This window comes from Myotis brandtii, unplaced genomic scaffold (assembly GCF_000412655.1).
Source record: "Myotis brandtii unplaced genomic scaffold, ASM41265v1 scaffold1722, whole genome shotgun sequence".
In the NCBI taxonomy this organism is placed as follows: domain Eukaryota; kingdom Metazoa; phylum Chordata; class Mammalia; order Chiroptera; family Vespertilionidae; genus Myotis; species Myotis brandtii.
Window position 1 is genome coordinate 216,065 of NW_005356354.1, and position 10,629 is coordinate 226,693.

General features: G+C 43.0%; 1 protein-coding gene across 2 annotated transcripts in view; it reads right to left on the reverse strand.

Moving 5' to 3' along the window:
- Window positions 1-10,241, reverse strand: part of EXOSC9 (exosome component 9) — a 15,590-nt gene extending 5,349 nt beyond the window's left edge. Inside the window, exons 1-7 of one of the 2 annotated variants that reach the window (XM_014537111.1) lie at window positions 10,103-10,241; window positions 8,740-8,859; window positions 8,524-8,626; window positions 7,198-7,335; window positions 3,649-3,731; window positions 2,217-2,349; window positions 414-502 (exon numbers count right to left, since the gene is read on the reverse strand). In XM_014537111.1, the coding sequence (XP_014392597.1) occupies window positions 414-502; window positions 2,217-2,349; window positions 3,649-3,731; window positions 7,198-7,335; window positions 8,524-8,626; window positions 8,740-8,859; window positions 10,103-10,212 (776 nt within the window). In that variant the 5' untranslated portion in view covers window positions 10,213-10,241. The remainder of the gene's footprint in view (window positions 1-413; window positions 503-2,216; window positions 2,350-3,648; window positions 3,732-7,197; window positions 7,336-8,523; window positions 8,627-8,739; window positions 8,860-10,102) is intronic. The other variant, XM_005863134.2, reaches the window with a different exon arrangement.
- Between the last annotated feature and the right edge of the window lie 388 nt (window positions 10,242-10,629).

Genomic DNA, 10,629 nt, shown 5'->3' on the forward strand with positions numbered 1-10,629 from the left:
TGTGGCCTGCGGGCCGTAGTTTGAGGACCCCTGGCTTAAAGTAACCAGCATACCGGCCGACATTAACCTCCTGGGTTGTAGAAGACACTGATGCTGGCTACAGGTCCTGCGTAATGTCACATGGGGAGAAGATGGGAACCAACCCAGTGTGTGTCTTTTCAGTTAATTTGCGTTACCAGATTCTTTTTCCTAAGAACATGTTAATTTTTTTAAAGAAAAATATTACGTGGCTTTTCAATACAGATTGTTTAAGCTGGAATACAACAAACAGTTCAATCAACTTTCAAAAAACATTTAGTATATTCAACTGAGATTAACAGATAAGGAAAGTGTGTGGTTACCCCTGTGTAAGAAGAATCCTTAACAGAAAATTCTATAAAAAGACCACTTGGTCCTAACAAAATTAAACTTACCGAACTTTCTGGTCATTCTCCAAAGCCTTCTGGATTAGCTCTGTGATTTCCGCTACTTTCACACCAGCTATTTTACTGCATCTCAAAACCTGTTCATAAAAATGAGCTGTTATTTAAAGACAACTAACCAAATAGCTTTCTCTAACAAAACCAAGAACGAGATTAGTTTTTCTAACTTTACAACCTAAGCCTGCCTTTGTTTCCAAATATAAAAATAATGTAATGTAGACATAAAATAAAGCAAGTTGTGAGAGTCGTTTTAGAATATTGGAAGGACTCTCACACTAAGAAAACAGACCCAGAAACATTGCCGCGGCACTAACAGACCCAGGAGAGGCCAGGTTGTCCTGCACACGTGCGCGCTGCACTGCCTGCCTCTGTGAGCCACGGCGCCAGGCCACAGAGCATCCCTGGAGCTTCCAGAAGGCAAGGTTCTCGGGCGTCGGGGCCCAATGGATGTGTCTCTGGAGATAGGGAGCCGGGAATGCAGTGATGAGAAAACTTACATGTACTGCACACTTACCGTACGCTACAGTGCCACACACCTACTTACCTTCATATTCTACCCATAAGGGGTCACTAGGAACTTACTCCCTATTTTACAGATGAAGAAGCGGAGGCATGAAGATATGAAATCATTCGCCAAAGCCAGTCTAACGCAGAGCTGGAGCTCCAAGAAAGCAGACTGTGCTCAAGCACCTGCACCTACGGTACCTGGCAATCTCTTTCTAAAAGCCCATGGGCATCTGATAGGGAGCTGGGTTTGAGAACTGCTTATTATATGCCGGGAGCCGGTCCATCCTTGCTGTTTCAAGGGACCTGGCATATATGGCATACTGTTCTTAATGTTTGCTCACCTTCTTGGTGCTATGTGTTTTAACCAAGGTCACCTCTCCAAAAAAGGTTGTTTCCCCAGGTAGGGATTTTTCCCTGAAGTTAGGGAGGGGATAAAACCCCTTAACTAAGTGCCAGGCGGATAGCTAATCACTTTAACTACAAACAATCACACTTAAGCTACATAATCTTTACTCCCTGGAATGGAGATAAGAAACGCCCTAACCTTTGGAATAGAGATTGATAGGATTGGAATCAACTGGTAACCTAGCGAGAGAACATGGGCATAGAACCTGGCTGGAGAACCTAGCGAGAGAACATGGGCATAGAACCTGGCTGGAGAACCTAGCGAGAGAACATGGGCATAGAACCTGGCTGGAGAACCTAGCGAGAGAACATGGGCATAGAACCTGGCTGGAGAACCTAGCGAGAGAACATGGGCATAGAACCTGGCTGGAGAACCTAGCGAGAGAACATGGGCATAGAACCTGGCTGGAGAACCTAGCGAGAGAACATGGACACAGAACCTAGCTGGAGAACCTGGAGACAGAACCTGGCTATGCTGATCGACTGAACACTGCCTCTGTGTCATTCCTTATTCGCCGACTTCGTCCACACCTTTGGGGACCCCTGGACCTGCTGGGGATGGACCCCGCTTATTATACCCAAATTCTAAAAGTACTTTACTTTTAACCCAATTCCCATTTGTGACACTTTTTTATAGAAATATGAACCTCTTTCTTCCCTGGAAAGTACAGTGTCTCTCTACCTAGAGGGTGAGACTCTGGAGGCCATATGTGGGCGCAGAGGGAAGGGGGAAGGTAACTAGTCTCATCAACAGGTGATGACAGTACTGAAACCAGATTCCAACACACCTGAGGATGAATCACTGGCAATGCCCTTGTTGGATTTTAGTTAAAAAATAAATAAGAAAAAGCTTCTAAAGGGGATGTTAACCACAGCACTAACTTGCTCATTTAGCAGCATTATCCCCCCGCTGGACTGGATGGTGCAAATCTCTCGGTGCTTGTTCACGGCAATCACCAGCAAGCCGTCCATGACACGCTCCTCTCGCTCGCTGGGATCCACCAACAAAAATGTTCTGAAAGGAATGTTAAATGGACCTGAACAAATCATGTCAATTTTAAGATAATGGATATTTTTTAAAGATGGCATTAATAAAGTCAACACAGTAAAGGCCTAAGCCTATGAATTTGAGTCACTTTAGTGGGAAAAGATACCAGAGCATGTCTATTTTTATGGATCCAAAATAATGCTATGTGTATATTGCTAGCTATCCCAGTAAACTCAAGTTCATAATAGTTTTTTATTTAAATAATATACAATCAAAATCTAATGCAATCACTTGGATTAAGTAACTTGTGCCTCATTAGTAAAACTTGATATTTGGTTAATCTTAGAGTCTCCTTAATGGCCTGTGCTCTGCATGTCTTCCAGGTTCTGGTAATGGCTCATCTAGAAAACACTATTTCTGTATGTCTAATGGTAGCCTCAGTCACTTGTTTGCTGAGCCCTTCAAATGTGGTGAGTCCAAGCTAAGTGCACAACACTGGAGTTCGAAGATTTAGTAGAAATAAAATGTACTTCATGAACAAATTTAAGATAATGATTACGTATTAAAATAAGGTAATACCTTAGATATATTAAGTAAAATTAAATATATAAAAATTAAATTTACTTCTTTTACCTTTTCAACGTCTGGGAAAATTTAAATTGCATACATGACTCACGTATTTCTGTTTGAAGGTGCCGGTCCATTTCCCTCTAATGAAATTCTACACTACAATGACTGAAAGTTGAAAGCTTTCCTCTGGTTCTTACTCATGAAACTGTTAAAATATGTACACCTCCCTTTGTTTCTCAAAGATGTAAGGCCCAGGCTTTCATGTGAAGGCACCGGCATGGCCCCAGGCCCCCAGGTTTGCTGCCGTGGGAGGAAGCAGCAGGGACTGTGAGGAAACTGGGAGCCGAAGGAGCCGGCTTTCCTAGGCAAGAACCATTTCCCGTGCCTGCTCCTAGAATGACGCCACTGAACGTGTCCCCAAGTCCTGCTTCCGTTAATCCTGATTCTCCCCCCACTTCCCCAAATCAGAGCTGAGCATACAATTCTCTAAACACCTGCACATCTCCAGGAAACAGAAGCATTTACCACGTGGTAGTAAATTCATAAATCTATGATACGCCATAAAAAGAAAAATGTCTCTTCTATGGAGAAAGCTCTTTGCCAACTACAGCTCTTATAAGAAAGGGCTAAAGTGAGAAATGCACAGTTCTTTCTGGACTGGGAGGTGCTGTAGTATGAAGGAGGGTTGGCTCACTTGCCCACAGCACACTTCCCAGCCGCGCTGCTCACTTCGGCCCACGCGAGGAGGAGACTCACCCCTGCTGGAAGAAGGCAAAGCTGACGCAGATGGGCATGTGGTGGATGCTCAACGGGACGGGGTCCCGCTCTTCCGGAGTGTACTGTTCGAAAATAAGTCATGAACATACAAAAATCATCTGGTGCATCAAACAGTAAAATAAAAAATGAACTTCCCTCAACCCTCAATGAGCACTTAAATAACCTTTTACAATTACCTATCTGCCTTTGTCGATCATGTTCCTTCAAACTTTATGCATTTGTGAAAAAGCTGTATTGAGGTATATTTTACATACCATAAGTCCACTCATCGGAAGGATAGGATTCACGTTTTAGTACATTTTTAATACATTTACATTTATGTAACCATCACCACAATCCAGTTTTTTAACATTTCCATGACCACCCTCCCCCCACAACCTTCCTTGAGCCTGTTTGCAGTCAATTCTCACTCCCAGGCCCACGCAACCATTGATCTACTTTCTGTCTCTATAAATCCGCCTTTTCTGGGCATTCCCTATAAGTGGAATCAAACAATTTTTAGTTTCGCATCCGCCTCCTTTCAGCTTAGCATGTTTCACCCATCCTGTAGTATGTATCAGCAGCTTGGTGCTTTCTACTGCTGAACTGTAGTCCATGGTACGGACAGACCACATTCTGTTTCTCCATTCTCCAGTGATAAGCATTTGGATTGTTACCAGTTTGGAGCTATTACAAATATGCTATGAACATTCACATAAAAGTCTTTGAGTGAATGTATACTTTCCTTCGAGTAGATTTCTAGGCATGGAGTTTCTGGGCTCTATACGTTTACACTTCACTTTTTAAGAAACAGCCAGCCTTTTCCATCATGGCTGTACCATTTTATATTACCACCAGCAATAACTCTCGTTTGTTTTTCTCTTGCTGCATTTAAGATTCTCTGTCTTTGCCGAAACCGGTTTGGCTGAGTGGATAGAGCGTCAGCCTGCGGACTGAAAGGTCCCAGGTTCGATTCCGGTCAAGGGCATGTACCTGGGTTGCGGGCACATCCCCAGTGGGAGATGTGCAGGAGGCAGCTGATCGATGTTTCTCTCCTGTTTGGGTTCTTCTTGTTGGGGTTCTCTGTACCTCCTGCACTTGTGTGACTTTTTCCTTTACCAGGTTAGGGAAGTTTTCTGCCATTATTTCTTCAAACACGTTCTCTATCCCTTTCTGCCTCTTCTGGCACACCTGCTATTCTAATATTGTTAAGTTTCACATTGTCCCACAGCTCCCTTAAGCTATCCTCCTGTTTTTTGTTTTTTTCTTTTTGGTTCTGATTGATTTTTTCAACCTTGTTTCTAATTCACTGATTCGATCCTCAGCTTCCCCTAATTTGCTGTGTATTCCTTCCATTGTGTTATTTGTGTTATGTCATTCTTTATTTCCAACTGTTCCTTTTTCATAGTTACTATATCTTTTTTCATGCTATTGACTATCTTTACCATCATTACCCTCAACTGTTTCAGATAAATTTCTTTTCTCTGCTTCATTTATCTCCTTCTGGCGATTCTCTTGTTCCGTTGGGTTGTTTCTTTGTCTCCTCCTTTTGGCTGTTTGTTTGGGTTTGTGACTATGTGTGTATTAGCACGATCTTCTACGCCTCTCAATCTCTAGTGCAGGACAGTGTCAAACACTGATTCTGACTAATTAGATCAGGCAAAGACTCAAAGCCTCCAGAGATTGCCTCTATCTACAGACTGATAGGATTCCAACTTGAATTGCCCCCAGGCAATCATCCTCAGATGTGGCAAGTTTTTTACAACAGGGTGGGGCAGTTGCTTCTGCCTGGAGGCTAATCGTTACTTTTAATCTCTTAAGTGGCCTCAGGGCAAGGTGTTTTCCAATAGGGTGTGTCGACTGTCTTCCCCCCAGGCAAGGCAAATATCTATGTGGGAAAGATGTTGTCCGCTACATGAAGGAATAACTCAGCCCAGGAAACTTGGGGTATCTGCCTTCTGAGCTCTATCCCCAAAGTCTTCTTCTGCTCATACAGCTCCAGTCCACTCTGCCCTCCCTCTGCCAGAGCACAAGGTGGGTGGCTCCACAGGGAATTTTGTGCATTGGCCCTTTAAGAGGGTGCCTGAATTTTCAGCCGTCACTCCCTGGCAGACAGCAACCCCACTGCTTTTTACAGCCAGATGTTATGTGGTTACCTTCTCAGTTGTGGCTCTTTGCAGGGGGGTCCAACTTGGGAATTAGATCCCAGAGTTCTCAGTGGCAACCCCCCACAGCTGAGGTATCTCTCGGGAATCTCAGTTGCTGTCTGTGGGTGCCGGGCCAGCCCTTTTGCACCTCCACCCCTCCTATATCAATCTCTATGCCAGCGGTTCTCAACCTTCAGGTTGAACGACCCTTTCACAGGGATCACCTAAATACATCTTGCATATCAGATATTTACATTACGATTAATAACAGTAGCAAAATTACAGTTATGAAGTAGCAACAAAAATAATTTTATGGTTGGGGGTCACCACAACATGAGGAACTGTATTAAAGGGTCGTGGCATTAGGAAGGTTGAGAACCACTGCTTCTGTACAGAGCCCAATTAATCTCCTTAAAACAATGATTTAAATTTTTTAGTTGAATTTATTGGAGAAACATTGGTTAATAACATTATATAAATTTCTGGTGTGCAACTTTGTAACACACCACCCAAAGTCTCCTCACCCAAAGTCTAGTCTCCTTCCATTACATATACTTGATCCCCTTTACTCTCTTCTTCCTCCCCCTACCTCCTTCCCATCTGGTAACTACCATTCTGTTGTTTGTATCTATGAGTTTGTTTATTGATTTTTGTTTTATATTCCACATCTGAGTGAAATCATATGGTTCTTGTCCTTTTGCATGATACTTTCAAGATCTATCCATGTTGTTATGTTTTTTCATGGCTGAGTAGTATTCCAACATCTTCTTTATCCAATAATTCACTGAAGGTACACTTAGGTTGTTTCCATGTCTTGGCTATTGTGTATAATGCTGCAATGAACATAGGGGCACATATATCTATGAATAAGTGTTTTCAAATTTTGGGGGTAAGTACTCAGAAGAGGGATTACTGAGACATATGGTAGCTCTATTCATAAATTTTTTAGGAACCTCCATACTGTTTTCCATAGTGGCTGCACCAATTTACATTTCCACCAGCAGTGGACAAGCGTTCCCTTTTCTCCACATCCTCTCCAACATGGATTCGAAGAATTAACATTGTTAAAATGGCCATATTATCTAAAGCAATATACAGATTTAATGCAATCCTCATCAAAATCCCAATGGCATTTTTTACAAAAATAGAATTTAAAAAATCCTCAAATTTGTATCGAACCACAAGAAGCCAGGCTATGGTGTGCTTTTACTAACAGACACTTTAATAGAGGATATTTAAGAGATTTCAAGGACAATTTTGATGATATGTAGCTTTTGCCTTGCAAACAAATTTTAGACTACCTAATTTCCATCCACAGCAAGACCTGACCAACAAGCTGCCTGCACATCGAGGATGTTCCTCACTCACAGAGGGGAGCATGGCTCACAGCGTGGGCGCTTACCAGTGTCACTTCATCTCCTTGGACAGACACGTCAGGTCTTCGGAAGTGACACAAGGCTACGATGGCAGCAATGCTGGCGGCATCAATAATATTTCCATCATGATTTAATAAATGTAGGTCCACACGTATCTGCCAAACCTGAATGTGAATTTAAAACAAAAATAAATCCTAACTGATCACAACCAGTGGCTATTTAAAAGTAACACTATGTGCCAAATTGTCTCTTGCTGTTAAAACAGGGTTACTTCTTCTCTTGTTATCAATAAAACTATATTTAGAAAAATGTTAAGTCAGACCAACATCTGAAATACCAATAGTTCACCCTTCTATGAGTCATCTGACAACAGTAAAATACATGCTCAAAATATACAAACCATTCTACATTTAATACTAAAATTTCCCTAACAAGCCTAATTATATCTTTATTGTGCCTCCTAACTCAAAAACCTCACCCTCTTAGGTTTTACTTGATAATATTTATGAAAACACTGCAAGTAATGCAAGTAGTAAGTGTCACATTCAAGCTTGGAATGTGGAAAGGCTAAGGGACTTTTCTGAAGTGAAAATGATGGTCAAAACCCCTAGCTGGCTTGGCTCAGTGGATAGAGCGTCGGCGTGAGGACTGAAGGGTCCCGGGTTCGATGCCAGTCAAGGGCACATGCCCGGGTTGCCAGCTTGGTCCCCAGTAAAGGACATGCAGGAGGCAGCCGATCAATGATTCTCTCTCATCATGGGTATTTCTCCCTCTTTCCCTCTCCCTTCCTCTTTAAAATCAATAAAAAATATATTTTAAAAAAAAGATGGTCAAAATGCCCTAATCAAGATTAAAGCTCTAATACCATCAGGCACCACAATAGATTTCCAATGCCAGCCTGCCACTGACTCACTGTGCGGCCTATCCAGAGGAAGGACTGAATCTGTTTTTCAGTTCTTCATCCAAAAAGGAAAACATCACCTGCTTCCATCAATGACTTAAATAACATAAGGAAATAAAAATATATGAAAAACCAGTTCTTTGGCCGAGTGCCCACAGACAGCAACTGAAGTTCCCAAGAGATACCTCAGGTTTGGCAGATACGTGTGAACCTACATTTATTAACAAGACATTTTTACACAAATTCAAGATGCGCTTTTTTTTGACAATGTTTTTTGTCCCTTCAGAAAGAGATGACACAAAGTTCTAGAGGTGGCACCCAGGCACATTTGAACTAAAAGGAACCAGTATAAAAATAAGTTAACTGAAACTCTGAGAATTAATGTAGAGATACAGGGATCCATGAATCAACAATATTCACCCTAACCAAGAATTTTGGGCATACTCCCCACCTTTTCACCAGCAACAACACAGAGAGATTCAGTGTCTATACACTTCGAATTTCTTAGACATCTTTCCAAGAGACGATTCAACTTCACCAAGAGGTCTGACTGCCTATGAAGACAGGAATGGGCTGATGTCATGAAATATGACACAGGGCATCGGAACAATACCCGGCCGCTGCGCTCGTCTCTGGCGAAAGCAGCTTAAGGAGGAGATTTAAATACCTGCCAGGTTCAAAAGCCGGGGCAGCCATCTGAGAGAGTTCAAGGTTGAAAAAGAGTATACCTTCTGTTGCCCTATTGAGTTTTGGAGACACAAGTTCACAGGAAACCTGTCCGAGAACTCTGCAAAGACAAAGTACAGGTCTGTTGGAGAAATACATTTCCTTCCCAATTAAAAAAAATCTAAAACAAATACTAATTAAGTTTCAGTCTTACTCTGAGTAATAAGACACTCAGCAAGATATATCATTAGAGGCTTTATATTACATATAAAGTAGAGTAGTAGGATATAGACAGGAAAAAAGTACATATTGGTGTACCCAAAGAGAGACAAGAAAAAAACATCTTATTTACAAAACTGATTATTCCACAGATCCTTAAAAAAAAAAAATCAATGACCTTACCTTCTCTTTTCTAAAATAAGTATCTATTGATACAAGATACCATGAAAACTTGAGATTTCGTAAGAAAGACATTTTCCTATGGCACCGGTTCACCAACATTATCTGACCGATGTCCTCACAACTTCTACACGAATATTAAAAACCGAACTCTCGGACTCACCGGGGCCATGAAGGCACATGGAGGAGACCGGGTGAAGACACAGCAAGGATGCATTTATTTGCAGCCAAGAAGAAAGGGCTCAGGAGAAACCAGCCCTGCTGTCACCTGGACCCCAGACTTTTGCCTCCCCAACGTGGGACAATACATTTCTGTCATTTAAGCCACCCAGGTAGTGGCATTTTATGACAGCCCTAGCAAACTAATACACACCTTTAAAAACACTCCAGAAAAAATAAAAAAAACAAAAACCTAATTCTCCTGTCACTCAGGAAAAACAGGTAAGTAGGATGTACTTACTGACATGACGGGCAGGAAATAAACTCGGTGCCATCAAGAACTATGTGAGACCCATGCCCTGGCCGGTGTGGCTCAGTGGATAGAGCGTCGGCCTGCAGACTGAAGGGTCCCAGGTTCAATTCCCGTCCAGGGCACACGCCTGGGTTTCGGGCTCCATTCCCAGTGTGGGATGCGCAGGAGGCAGCCGATCCCTGATTCTCTCTCATCATTGATGTTTCTGTTTCTCACTCTCTCTCCCTCCCTCTCCCTTCTTCTCTGAAATCAATAAAAAAATATTTTTCAAAAAAGAACTATGTGATACCCATGTGACAGAAAACATAGTTATGATTAAAAATTGTAAGTGTGACTATAAATAAAAAGCAGATCTCGCATTGAAGGAACTATACTGATTTCTGGCAGCTGAGCAGAGCGCGGTCCGGACTTCCCGGCTGCTCGTAAACCACCGAGTCCATCACGTTCTTCTGAACGTCTCGCCCCTGAGCTTCTAATGGGAAGGCTCCGTTACCTCGTCTTCCCGAGCTCCACAACACAGCAGCCATAATCCGTCCCGAACGAGATCCTGATGCTCCTGTAATCGTAGGTCTGCCTGCCGTCCAGCCGCTGAAAGCACAACATTCATCCTTTTCAGTGGTTCTCAACCTTCTGGCCCTTTAAATACAGTTCCTCATGGTGTGACCCAACCATAAAATTATTTTCGTTGCTACTTCATAACTGTAATGTTGCTACTGTGATGAATCGTAATGTAAATATCTGATATGCAGGATGGTCTTAGGCGACCCCTGTGAAAGGGTCGTTCGACCGCCAAAGGGGTCGCGACCCACAGGTTGAGAACCGCTGGTAGTTCCCCAGCAGCAGGAGGGAGCAGCCACTCGGGGCGGCCCGGGGCTGGGCCACGGAGGGAAAAGGGTCTGACCACTCGCGTGGGAAGTGGTCGTTTCCTAGTTCGGAGCCTTGAGAAGGACCCACTGGAGACGGACAAAACCTGGGAGACGGGGCACATCCCCCAGGGGTCCCGGGCCCTGCGGGGGCCGG